Here is a 12,960-nt window from a genome sequence, read left to right as displayed (position 1 = left end):
CAAAAACAGTTGGAAAATGGAACACCTTTTGTTTGTAAAGTCAAACAATTCAGGGGGAAGCAAGGTGTTTTGAAGAGGACGTTGGAATGAATTGCCCTAGCATGTTGTTCTGGCAGTCTTTAGAGACTGCTGCAGCCTGACAGATTAATTGGCAGCACACAGCAGCCTGTTGCAATCCAGGGTTCACAGTTAGTTCTGACCAGATGAGTGATGGACGGGGTGTTAGTGGGGTTGGACAAAACAGTCTGGACAAGAACACGAACTGCTGCCCAAGGATCATACTTAATTCAGGCTGAACCTTCCCAAGGCCTGAATAAGTTTGAACTGTAGGGTGTTTTTTCTTGCCCTATGGGCTGCTTCCTAAAATACTGTCTTTTAAAAAAGAAACAGAGCAAAGCCATCCATGTCTCCACACTTTGATTGCAGGCTAGAAATAGAGTGCTACAGTAAATGCATTGCAAAAGAGCATGTGTCACCTAAACTTCCAGGCCAGCTTTGCAGTCCCAGGAACATACAGAGTTGAAGTATTCTTCAGATGTGCAGCCACTTTTAGCATGCCTAACTAAGCCAATCTTTTCAACACTACGGAGTTTGCTTATCACTAGCTAATAAGCAAGTTTTGCAAAGGACTTTATGGTAGAGTCTGTAACCCTGTCTCTTCCAGAAAAAGCATTGTTATTTATTCTTCAATACATGTCTCAGTAAACTCATGTGAATAGTTATCTAGCTTCCGTATAAACCTCCTAAATAACGTATAAACTTTGGAGTTACATTATTTAATTATTTTCCTGATCATCTTGCCCATATAGGACAAAACAACACTGGAGACCCTGACTCAGCAGCTGGCAGTAAAACAGAGTGAAGATGGGAAGTTCAGCCACACAATGATGGATTTCAACATGAGTGGAGATTCTGATGGTCAGTACAAATGGCTTTTCCTGGTTTCCAGGTTTGTGTGTGCATATCAACAGGATCTGAGGGAGAATCCAAGTGCTTTGGAGGCCCATGAGGAATACAAGCTGTTAGCAATAAGTGACTATGAACAAGGCAGGAAGAAGGGATTCATCTTTTAAGTCTGGAGATGATTTTTAACCTTCCCTCTGTCCACTGAAGGTCTCAAGATGGGACCAAAAATGTATTTCTGATAATAAAAGGGACTAAAGGAGGCAAATATATGTGGGGTAAGTGAAATCAAACAGGGAAGCCATGAAGTGTAGACCTGATCCTCCGTAAGTGCTGTGTTCGCTGCATCTGTGAGGGCTTTATTGGTTTGATGAAGCGAGCACAATGTTTATTTGTGTCTCTGCTATTGCATAAATTGTTAAGGAGATGTAAGCACAAAAACAGGCAAGTATGTAAATATTCATTTGCTAGTTGGAGAACTGCTTAAGAAGGAATGCCCAGTATTGCCATCTATCACACCCTTTCTGTAACAGAAAAGGTAGAAAATAGGTGATATAATATGACCAGCATTCTGTAAGCAAGAAAGGATGAAAATAAAAAATAAGTCTGCATTGATAAGTATGCATTTGGTTTATGTAATTAAGCAGTAAAAGATGCCTTAGAAAAGCTGTGTAATACTTAGTATTTAAAAACAATCAAAACTCCTTATCAGGTGTATGCTGTGTGATGCTGAATTCATAGAATAACTAAAGCAGGCAATATACAATAGATTAACCATTAAGCTATTGTGACAATGACTTGTTGAACGTGCAGCAGCTGACCTAGGTTACTGCTGGCAGAGGAAGCTGCATTCTGAGCCACAAGCTGGAGATGTTTCCCTGTTGCTTTGCAGGAAGCGCGGGAGTTTCGGAGTCTCGGATTTACCGCGAGTCGCGAGGGCGCGGCAGCAACGAGCCGCACATCAAGCGCCCCATGAACGCCTTCATGGTGTGGGCTAAGGACGAGCGCAGGAAGATCCTTCAGGCCTTCCCTGACATGCACAACTCCAACATCAGCAAGATACTAGGTAAGAGTGGCAGAGCACCGCTCTTCCTGAGCAGTGCTGAAGAAGATTCTGACCAAGTTTAGCTGAGCACCTGACAGAACAGAATTGCTTCTTTCTCTCTTGTGCTTTAGTCGCTGCACTAAGAACAGCAGTGATAGGGGTTTCCCCAGCAGTATGTATTAACCACAACCTGAAATATTCTTTGTAATTATTGAGATTGTGGTGGCGACTTTGCTGTGCACAGAGGAGAGGTGGAGTAGCCTGTAGTTCCCAAGTTTTCCTTGTGAGATATGGGGGTTACGTTTCTCCTTTCCCAGAGAGCCATAACTTCACCAGACTGCCACTTCTCCAATAGGATGGACGGTGGCCCCACAGATTTGTGCACCTTCAGGTTCTTGAACCTGATCTTCTCCTACAGTGGGTGGTTCTTCATTCTTCTTTATATTGAAAAGAATTTTTTTAAAACCCTGATTTCCATATTGTCTGCTCTTCACGTCCCGATCAATATTTGTCATGAGCATCATCTACTGAATCTCATGCCAAAGTCTTCCAACTTGTCACTGTTTGATCAGATTCTCAGGACCATGTTCTATCCAAAGTTGCTCCTCTGTTTTGTGCTAGATGATGCAGTAGGTGAGGCTCACTGAGGCCAGTGTATTACTTTTCAGCAGAAAAATAATACATCTGTGACCAAATTAGAGATACTGTATTTTTACCAATAAAAAGAGCTACAGGACCTAAGCATCCCTCAGGCCAGTGGCTAAGCAGGGAACATGTTTACCTGTGCTGCAGATCTCACTGGTTTTGCAGGCTGCTCAAGAGATGCAGTGCAGTTTTAATGGCAGCATTAACCAGCTTCAGGGTTGGTGAATATGCCAGGCTTAGACTTGTCAGAGGTTTGAGGCTTACCTTGATTAGAGTGGTATTATGAAAAGTTAGCAGGGGGCAAGTGGAAATGAGATAAATTGGTTGGAGAAGCAAAATGTATTGCCAGGGATGGCAGATGTGATGATATGAAGCCATGATTTAAAGGGTGGTATGAGATGATTAGATTAGTTATGGGAACAGGATTAGAAGGCTAAATTGGTTATGTTGATGGCAATATAACCTTATACTGGTTAAAAGCGATTATACTGGTCAGAGGTGTATGATGTGATTAGCCGGAGGACAGGGCAGTAATAGTTTTGGTCTGTTTCTAAATTGAGACTAGACCTGGTTAAACCTGTTTTTAAGTAATCAGCTTCAGAAATCTACAAGATCATTCTGAATGGCCCTTTTCATATAGAAAGTACAAAGAGAGCTTGATGTTTTCCCTCTTAACTGATTGTTTTGGATAACAACCTCCGACAGCACGCTGCTAATTCATTCTGCTTAAAACAGGCACTTGAGCTGGGCTGACATTTTATGCAGTCTCTGGGGATCCTGGTTGACATTTTAAAGGGCTTCTAAGCATTTTATAATACCCTAAAATCTGGTTTTAATAAGCCATTCTGCTGAAATTGTTAACATAAGGAATCACCTTTTACTATTTGGCGCTAGATCAGGGAGATATGGAGACATCTTTTTCTGATTAGATATACAGTAGTTGGAGTAAAATGTGCAAATTCATTACAGATCCTGTTGAGGTGACAGACAGTATAGCTGACTCCAAACTCTCTGTTTTGCTGCCAGATATGGGGAAAAGCAAGGTCTGAGACAGTGAAAGATGATGTTTCTATTTCTTTACAGCATCACATTTGAATTTTTTTTTTTTTAATTCTACGTGTGCAATAGAGAGTGATGTCCTGGCGTCTTCCTTCCTGACAGAAACATTACAAAGTTCTTAATTCAGCTGCAAAAGGCCAGTCTTTTGAAGTCAGCAGGGAGCTGTCTGTTAACTGGCATAGGGTGACCAATTAGAAGCTCACAGTTCAGCCAGGTATTAGGGTGTCCTTATTAGAAAGCCACAATTTTTCCTTCCCATTTTTCCAGCAGCTCTGCTGCACATTGGGGTCAACACACAGAGCTTGTTGTCAACGCAGAGTAACTTAGATAGAGTTCTCACCAACCGAGGGTCATTTTTATAGTAAAATGAGAGGAGGTGCCCTTCCCAGCACTAGAATTCTCTAGGGATTATGTTTGACACTGTGGTATTATGTTTTGAGCATAAAAATTAGATACACGGATTTGTCACTAAATTCATCTGTGCATACGTTTGTCATCCATCTGTTCATTGCAACTTAAACTCGTGGATAATGGTTTTTTTAGTAAATTGTTAAAAAAGTGCTAAAGTGGGACTGCTGGACCCTGTCAACTTAATAATGCATTGTTTAGATATTTTGGTAAATACTTTAATTAATTTCACTGAGAAATCTATGTAAAGATTTTGGGAAAAAATGAAGTTAATTACTAGCTTCAGAAATTCTCTTGGAATGTATATGTGTGTTTATAGGAATGTGTACACTTACCTATACATTATACAAGTGTTTGTCTGTGTGAGAATGTTTTTTAAACATAAAATCAGCCTGATTCAGGTACTCAGACTGAAAAATACCAGTCTAATAGACTGAAAGTTAGAGAATATTGCAAGCAGCTGAAAATTCTTGTCAGAGAAACTTGGTTTAAAATCAGCAGTGAGCAGAGCTCTGAATATAGCATGTCTGTGTCTGGGCATGGGTGAGGGCATCTCTCTTCTGCCCTGGACTCAAGGAATTGCCCTCTCTGGATGTGCTCACAGTCACACACAGCTGTGTGGGCACAGCTCTGACTGCCCTAACTCAGTTGAGGGGCAGGAGCTGTACTTGGTACTGCAAAGTCTTTGAATTTGTTTGGTTTTTTTTTCCTAAATGCTTCGGCCACCACATCGGGGAGAATTGTGCTAGAATTCTGCTTGTCATTTTACATGCATCCAGGGAGGGGAATGGGCTCTTGTTTTCATAGACAAGGAAAATAGCCTTGCATGCTTGACCCACTCAGAGTTTTGCAACAGAGATGGTGAGCAGGGAGCTCGCTCAAGACAGCAAATCTTCCCATAAAATGAAAAGTTCTCAAGTTTTTTGCAATCCCATCTTGTTTGGGCTTGGGTTTGGCACTGTGCATAGGTGCTCATGCCTGCCTGTGTGTGTTTGTAGACAGATAAAACAATGACAAATAAAGCTATTACAAGCATATTTAGTCCAAATATAAGGTATTTTTAAAAAGCTTTAATATGTTGATTGATGATATTCGTAGCTTACCCTGTGGGTGGAAATTCCAAGATCAGAGTTACATACCCTTCAAAATTTCAAAATTTCAGATCAAGACGGTTCAGATAATTGATTGGATTATGTAAATTACTAAGAAAATAAGTGAAAATTATCAAATATAAAGAACAATGGTTTATCATCAGAAAGTGTGCCATTTTTTAAAATTTATTTTGACAGCATTGTTGAATTATGTATGATGCTTCAAAACATACTAGTAAATTATATTTAGTATATTTTGTAAAAACAGTAAAGTCGTAGTAACAGGAGGTGTCACTGCAGGAGGCAGCTATTAAAAATTTGCTAGGAAGAGAGGTGAAACTACCAGGATTTTTGTTGTATTTGAGTGTGCAGGCTCAGGAAGAAAAAATATAATGAATAACATTAGTCTATAAATATTGTAGGTGTAACTGTATGTACAGATATTATGCATCAAAATTTCCCATTTTATTACCCTGATCCTGCAAAGGTGTGTGCTGTTTGCCTGACTTTACTCACTACTTTTTGTCACGTGAGGGGGTAGTAATCTGCCTGCCCAGGTCTGACTGTATTTGCAGCAGGTGAAATGGCATAGCAGAAGAGAAACTGTGCTGGAATAGAGCATTTTCATGGTAATTTTGCAAAAGCTGACCTTAATTTCTACCTTTCTGTGCATCTGTCTGTCTCAAAATATGTGTGAGTCCCTGCACTGCAGATCCCTTTATGGCATATAGAGCTGTGTCAAGGTGTCAAGATTTGTTTAAAGACTGAGCTTCTCAACTTTTCTCTTCATAAAAAACACCTGATGCAGCATCAGGAGCAGGGCCTGGGGCTGTTTCCCTAGGCTGTTAGGACTTCAGCAGGTCTGTCATTAGACAGCTCTGGATTTAGGCTAACTCTTAGGATTTTCTTTGCTGAAACACCAGTGTGTCTACATGCAGAATTTGAAAGCACACCCACATCTGGGCATCTTCCAGAGCTCATCTGCTTTACCGTGAATTCTTAACGTTGTTCAGCACAGGCCCTGCCTATTTCCCTCTTAGGCAGCATTAGTTGGTGTGAAGTGTTATGACGGCCACTGTGTCTTTCATCCCCAAGTCCAGGAGGAAAGTCAGTGCCATTTTTCCAGCCACTCTCTTTTTTAGGAAAAGCTTGGAATAATTTCTCTGCAGGAGACCAAGCTGCTGACCAGGATTCTGGTCCCAGGGTGCTGCCCTGTGTAACACAGAGCCCTGCCACCAGTCCCCAGGCACAGACACAACCTCTGTGTGACATAAGAAGGGGCATGCAGGAGTTTCAGTCCCAGCCCTAGAAGCTATGTAGCCATGCAGTTATGGTGCTGGGCCTAAGCTAATAACAATGTCATTAAACTCCTTCCCATTCCAGGACTAGCTGGGGGATCTCTGCATGCTATGTGCTGTAAACAGGATGAAAAATGATGATTTTGACTTCAAAGCAGTGTTTGCTGAGAAAGGCGTGCCCATTGCCCCTTTTCAGGACAAAGACATCACTGTTTCTACATTGCTAATCTCTGGGTGTGAGGTCAGGTGTTACCAGCTCTTCTCTCCAGAAGCCCAGACTGCAGCATGGAATAAAGATTCAAAGAGTAATGGGGAAAATGGTGTCAATAATCCCAAGGGGCCTTTCTAGAGGGAATGAAATTATTTTCTTTCATGGGGAAATTATTTTCTTTCACATAACTGTGCTCCCTGTACTGCAAGTCTTGGGGGTACAGTGGGATAAGACCAGCCTGAGCAGTAGCATGAGATAACCATAAAAAATGAGGAACAAGAGGAAGTCAAGTATGACATATGGCATTATGAACCCATTAAACTGAGAAACTATTCAAACATTTTTCCAGTGGGAAACTTGACTATTTTCCACTAAAGTTTTCTTTCTAGGCCACAGGTTTCACAGCTTGAACTATTCCTGTTATTTGAAATGTATCTTACCCTGAAGCACTTCTATATTTAATGGAAAAATAAAATGGGGCAACTGATTCAAGAACTTTTACTTTCTGCTCCCGTATTATATCCTTTAAGAAGTATTAGTTTATAACTTTCAGCAGGCATTTGAAAACAATTTTTGAAGTCTTTACTATATCCCTATCTCAAATATCCATGTTAGCATAGTCAGAAAACAGGGCTGCCAGCAATTAAGCCATAGTGCAGCTCCGGGGAGAGATGTGTCAGTACCTCAGTGCTTTTCCCTTCATGGCACAGTAAATTCTTTATGTTGGGGCTGGCAGTGTTTCTCAGGACTTGGTCTTGGAGTTAAAACCCCACTGACACATATGGGGTGGTTTATAGCTTTTAGAGACATTGCTTTGGGGTATTGCAGGCTCCTGTACCTGACTGCAGAGCATTTACAGTCAGTTCCTCTTCTGATCACCAACCAGGGAGCCAGAAAGACCCAGTGTTTGTCAGGAATGATTAGGCTGTGGGCTTGTGCATATCCAGATCTGATGCCCTGATCCAGCTGTGGATCACAGACAGCAGCACATGGAGCCTTCCATGAGCAGGAGGTGTTAACAGGCACGTGGCCAAGGGAAAGTGTGGGGACACAACAGAGCACACTCTGTGTGTCCATTCCTCCAAAATACACTGCCTTGTTTCCTGGAACCATGTCAGGATCGTGGTTTTACTGCCCACCTGAAAGGCATTGTAAGGTAGATAAATTTCAGTAAAATATTGAGTCAAAATTTCCAGGGCCACCTCTCTCTGCATCTTGTCCGTACCCAGGAGGTTTATGAGTCAAATACAAACAAAACCAGAACCCTGTCTAGAAGCTCTGACAGATTCCCAGCCCAAAGCCAAATGTCCTTGGGTGTCTTCTTCTGGGTGACCTACTTGTTCCTCTGCCTTGCAGCATTTGGGGATGAGTAGCATCTCATCTCTTTTTTTTCCTCTTTTTTTTATTTTTGGTGACAGGATCTCGCTGGAAAGCTATGACAAACCTAGAGAAGCAGCCATACTATGAGGAGCAGGCCCGGCTCAGCAAGCAGCACCTGGAGAAATACCCAGACTACAAGTACAAGCCCAGGCCGAAGCGTACCTGCCTTGTGGATGGCAAGAAGTTACGCATCGGCGAGTACAAGGCCATCATGCGCAACCGACGCCAGGAGATGAGGCAGTACTTCAATGTTGGGTATGGCACCTCCCACATGCACTGCTCGTTCCATCCAAAAACAAGCAAAAATCAGGGAGAAACCTTAATCATAGTTTATTGGTGATGGCGTTAGATGTTGCTAACAGAAAATGAGAGTTGTACTTCATAGCAAAGTGTTCCAGAAGGAGGTTAGGCAGTGTTAGGAAGCTTTTTGTTGGTTCTGTTTTACAGTCATCTTAACACCTCAGCCAGCTGTCTCATTTCTGCTCTGATCATGAAAAAAAAAGGCTTTAAGATTTTCCAATGAAACTTATTTCTAATGAAATAAGTCTTCTAGTAAAGCCTTAGAACTATTACGGGGCCTTAGGGAGAGTATCTGGAGGAATCTGTGGTAGTGCCTCTGGATCCAAAAGCCAGAAAAAGGAGTTTGCATTCAGTAGGATCTGTGGCAAGTGGTCTGCAAAAGGACTGCTGAGCACGCTGAACCTGAGCTGGAATATGGACGTGGCTCAGTTGACTGATGCCAAGCTGTATTCATATAATGTCTGCATTGTTTATTTGCCCTTCCAGGGAGTGTCTTACAGTACAGCAAGTTAAATGCTTTCTGTTGAGCAGAACTTTTAAGACCAGTTCTGATCAATTTGATATGATTAGAATAAAATATGCCTAGAAGACTAGCGACTATTTTCCTTCGGCAGAGATTCCTTGGTGTTGGTTACAGCAGATCAAAAAGAACCCAAAGTAATCAAATATTCCACAATATTTCTGTATTCACTTGAGAAAATTAAAAGCTACACAGGGATCCTAAGGAAAAAAAGCAAAACCAGCAACAAGAGCGACCCTCTGAAAGAATGGAATTTGTGTTCTGTTTCATCTTGGTTTGGAATCCTTTCGGTATTAACTGGGTTGCACATCTCTTTAGCTGATGGCTGGAAGTAGCAATAAAGGAGAGAACATCTATCCAGTGACTGTTAAGTGTCACCAGACTGTGTTTTAAACAGCTACAGTGTGCATTGTTAGAATAAGCCTCTCAGCAGAGAAATTTGAGCTGCTTAACCCTGTGGTGCTGGCAGGTCCAGTGATCCCAGTGGTAAGCACTGAAATAAACACAGGGAAGTCAGCCAACATTCAGCATCAAGAGATTAAAAAAAGAGGAGGGGGCCTTGTGGAAAAAGAATAGGTGGCAACAGAGCCCCCAAAGCATTGCTTATCTGGTTAACATGCATGCCTCATCATGGGGAAAAAAATTAACCTTGTAACATTCTGCCTGTATAAATTCATCTTTCCAAACAAGGCTGACATTGAAATCAAGACATTTCTGGAAGTAATTTGCACCGGGGCAGAACCCAGGGCAAAATCTTTCTGGAAGCAGCTGACAGAGTGGCCAGTGGCTGCAGTAGGGCCGGGGTGTGATGTCACCAGTCACAGTACTGCAGTTGCATTCCTGCTTTAGGTTCCCCATCTGTTGCATCCACCAATACAGGTCATTTAGGGCTAAACTCCTAAACACCAGCCCAGCTCCTGCCTGGGCACCACAGTAAGTGCTTGGTTTAACAGGAGCTGTGGCTGTGCTGGAGGCATCGCAGTGGGAAGGATTGGGAATTTTTTAATGTTCCCTATTTCAGTGTCCTCATCTTCAGTGGTAGCGTGTCAAGCGTGGCCTGCTGAGAGCCCTAATACATTAGTATCTGAGGACTGCTGCAAGATCCTCTAGGCTGGACATCCCATAGAGGTGGAAAAATACTACTCTTAAATTATTTAATATTTGAAAAGCACTCTGAAAAGCACCATTTAAGTGCAAAGTGTTCCTATTGTTAAATATTAAAACCAATTTAAGTGTGCTGAATCTTGTTGCAGAGATGCTGACTCCAGAAAACAAAAGCTTTCCTACTGAATTAAGAATAAAATGGAAATCAGATCTGCTCCCTACTTTAAGAGCTGTATCTTCAGCTGAGACAATTTGGGTTGTTTCAGAAACATGGAAATAGGGGCTCTGTGGAGGGAGGCCTTGCTTGGATGGCAGGCAGGAAGTATCTGAAAATGCAGCGAGCAATTCCAAACAAGTATAAAGCTGCTTGGCAGAGGAGAGTCTTTCAGGATCACTGTACTGTGTGAGGCTTACTGTGCAGCCAGGGCACAAGCAGGCAGGGGAACAGGGAAGGGTTTCATTCTTAATTAAGAATGTTCATCTCAAGAGACTCTGCCCTGTCTCCTGTGGCAAGGCTTTTCAGTGCAGATGGACACACTGCTGATGACATTACAATGTGCAGCATGTACTGAACAGAATTACTGCAATGGAATTACTTCATGCAGGAAGGCAACAAAAGGAGCATGAATTTTAAACCTCTAGGCTTGTTGGGACTCTGAAGCTTCTCAGGGAAACGAACACTGGTATAACACAGCTAGTGTTCTTGATGCAGAGGGAATTTCTGTGGCCTGCAATAATTCCTTCTTTTACTGCAGACAGGTTTCCAAGGCTTAGATGTATAAAGGCATCCTGTAGAAGATTTTCTCAAATGCTCCTGTTGTTTCCTTGCTTTTTATTTATTTTTCAGTAAAGCCCACTACCGTTTTAAGTCTGCCTTTTCCCAATTTTATCCACCTGTGGGATAAATATAGACAAAAAAATTCTCTTTGGGAAAAGAGAATCTGCTTTTCACAAGGGCTGCTCCCAGTGGAAACTCTTACTTTCCAGTGGGAGGCCTTTAGAGGCCTTTAGGCCACTGTTCCTCTCCCTAGTAAATGATCAGGTCCCCAAATGAATGTGGAGTAAGTGTTGTCTCTGCTTTCTCTTCATCCAGTGGCATTTTCCTGCAGCACCTTCCCATTACTGTGCAGTCTACCTAGACCTTGCTGCCTCTCTCCTATTGACAATTTATGTCTAGTTACTGTGGCCCTTATATCCAGTCCTGATAGCAAGTTGGATTTTTTAAAAGGAAGCTTTTCAAAATATACAGGTTTTAAGTTGGACCACAGTTGGCAGGCATGTTTGTTTTTGGGTGGCACCAAGCTAATGCAGAAAATAAGTTTCCCTCACAAGCAGGCAAGCTGAAGCTGTGTAGCTCAGGTACAGCTAGAGATGCTTCCAGAGGTGGGGTTTTCTTACCAGTGGAATTGATTTGGCTTTGTTTGTGGAGCATCGCTTGGTGAGTTTCGAATGCTGGTGCAAGAATTCCTCTGCATGCCCAAGGATATGCTCTGTTGTGCTCACCCTCCTGGTGTTCCACGCAGCATTCCAACATCCTTCACTCTCTTCCTCCTGGCAGGCAACAGGCACAGCTGCCCATGGCCACGGCGGGCGTGGTGTACCCGGGAGCCATCGCCATGGCGGGAATGCCCTCCCCACACCTGCCCTCGGAGCACTCGAGCGTGTCCAGCAGCCCCGAGCCCGGCATGCCCGTCATCCAGAGCACTTACGGGGTCAAGGGCGAGGAGCCGCACATCAAGGAGGAGATGCAGCCCGACGACGCCAACGGGGAGATCTACGACGAGTACGACGAGGAGGAGGACGACCCCGATGCAGACTATGGCAGTGACAGTGAAAACCACATTGCGGGGCCGGCCAACTGATCGGGGTCCCCACGGCTCACCACCTGCAGGACTCCAAGGAGGAAAGAAAAAAACAAATAAATAAATAAAGCCCCATCTGGTTTATCCTTGCCAGTGGCCAAGCACATTAACTTTCTCATACACTGACTGTTACTTTAACTGTTAGTCTTAACTAGTTGGGACATCAGCTGACTAATAGACATCAGCCTGCATCAGAAGAAAAAAGGCTCAGAAGAAAGGAAACAAAGACAACGACAACAACAACAGAATGATATAAGCTATGGGTAAAATAATGCCAGTAATTCAGCTGCTATACCCAAGCACTGAAGTCTTACCCGTTGACCTTTTATTATTTTTTTTTTTTTCAAATAAACTTTATGGCTGTTTGTTCTACAATGTTCTAGAAATTCTCACTCAGGTACACAGTGCCAACAAGTGGCTTGTGAATGTGTTTTGTTGTTTTGTGCTACAGTTTAAAGAGAAATAATTTTTTTTTTTTTGGTAATGCACCTGACAGGAAAAAAAAAAAGATAAAATTCCTTTTAACCCCCTCTGTCTCTTCCTCCTCCTCCTCCTCTTCTTCCTCTTCCTTCTCCTTCTCCTCCTCCTCCCTGTCAAATCTGGGTCAGAAGTGTGTGTGTGTGCGTGCCTGTGCGCGTGGCTGGCAAGGAAGGAAGTGGGGAGTCTTTCTGTTAACCCCAACAAGCATTTCCTTTCAAGAGAGGACTTCTCTTCATCAGTTGCACACCATACTGAGTCTTTGAGCAAGTGCCAAATTTGTACTAAAGCGCTGAACTAGTCCAATTTACTTTTTTTTAGGTTGGTCTCTTCTTGTTTTGTTTTTCTTTGGCTTTTCATTTGCTTCTTGCTCTGTCTAAAGTTAGGACAGTGTTATATCTTAGACAATCCCTTGAAGAACCTGATATACCAGCAGCTGGTGAGATTAGACGTATATTTTTGCTTTTGCTTTTGCTTTTTAAAGGAAACTGTAGGTGCTGTTCTCAGGTGAAAAAAAAGAGAGAGAGACATAAGAAATTTAGAGAAAAAATATTTTATGGTCTTGGATTTTCATGTATGCGTGTTTATGGTACTAATAAGAATAATCTTGGATTATCGTGAGCAAAAAGCATGTTCCAGAATGAAGTCCTGCACCCT

General features: G+C 42.5%; 1 protein-coding gene across 19 annotated transcripts in view; it reads left to right on the top strand.

Moving 5' to 3' along the window:
- The window catches only part of SOX5 (SRY-box transcription factor 5), a 608,493-nt gene extending 595,533 nt beyond the window's left edge, over positions 1-12,960 (top strand). For all 19 annotated transcript variants that reach the window (XM_068190516.1, XM_068190517.1, XM_068190518.1 and 16 more), the window contains 4 exons: positions 810-918; positions 1,796-1,969; positions 8,079-8,295; positions 11,523-12,960. In XM_068190516.1, coding sequence (XP_068046617.1) covers positions 810-918; positions 1,796-1,969; positions 8,079-8,295; positions 11,523-11,826 — 804 coding nt within the window. In that variant the 3' untranslated portion in view covers positions 11,827-12,960. The remainder of the gene's footprint in view (positions 1-809; positions 919-1,795; positions 1,970-8,078; positions 8,296-11,522) is intronic.

Source organism: Anomalospiza imberbis, chromosome 5 (genome assembly GCF_031753505.1).
Source record: "Anomalospiza imberbis isolate Cuckoo-Finch-1a 21T00152 chromosome 5, ASM3175350v1, whole genome shotgun sequence".
Lineage (NCBI taxonomy): Eukaryota > Metazoa > Chordata > Aves > Passeriformes > Viduidae > Anomalospiza > Anomalospiza imberbis.
The sequence above is the reverse complement of the archived record's forward strand: the minus strand, read 5'-3'. Positions and strand labels throughout refer to the sequence as shown.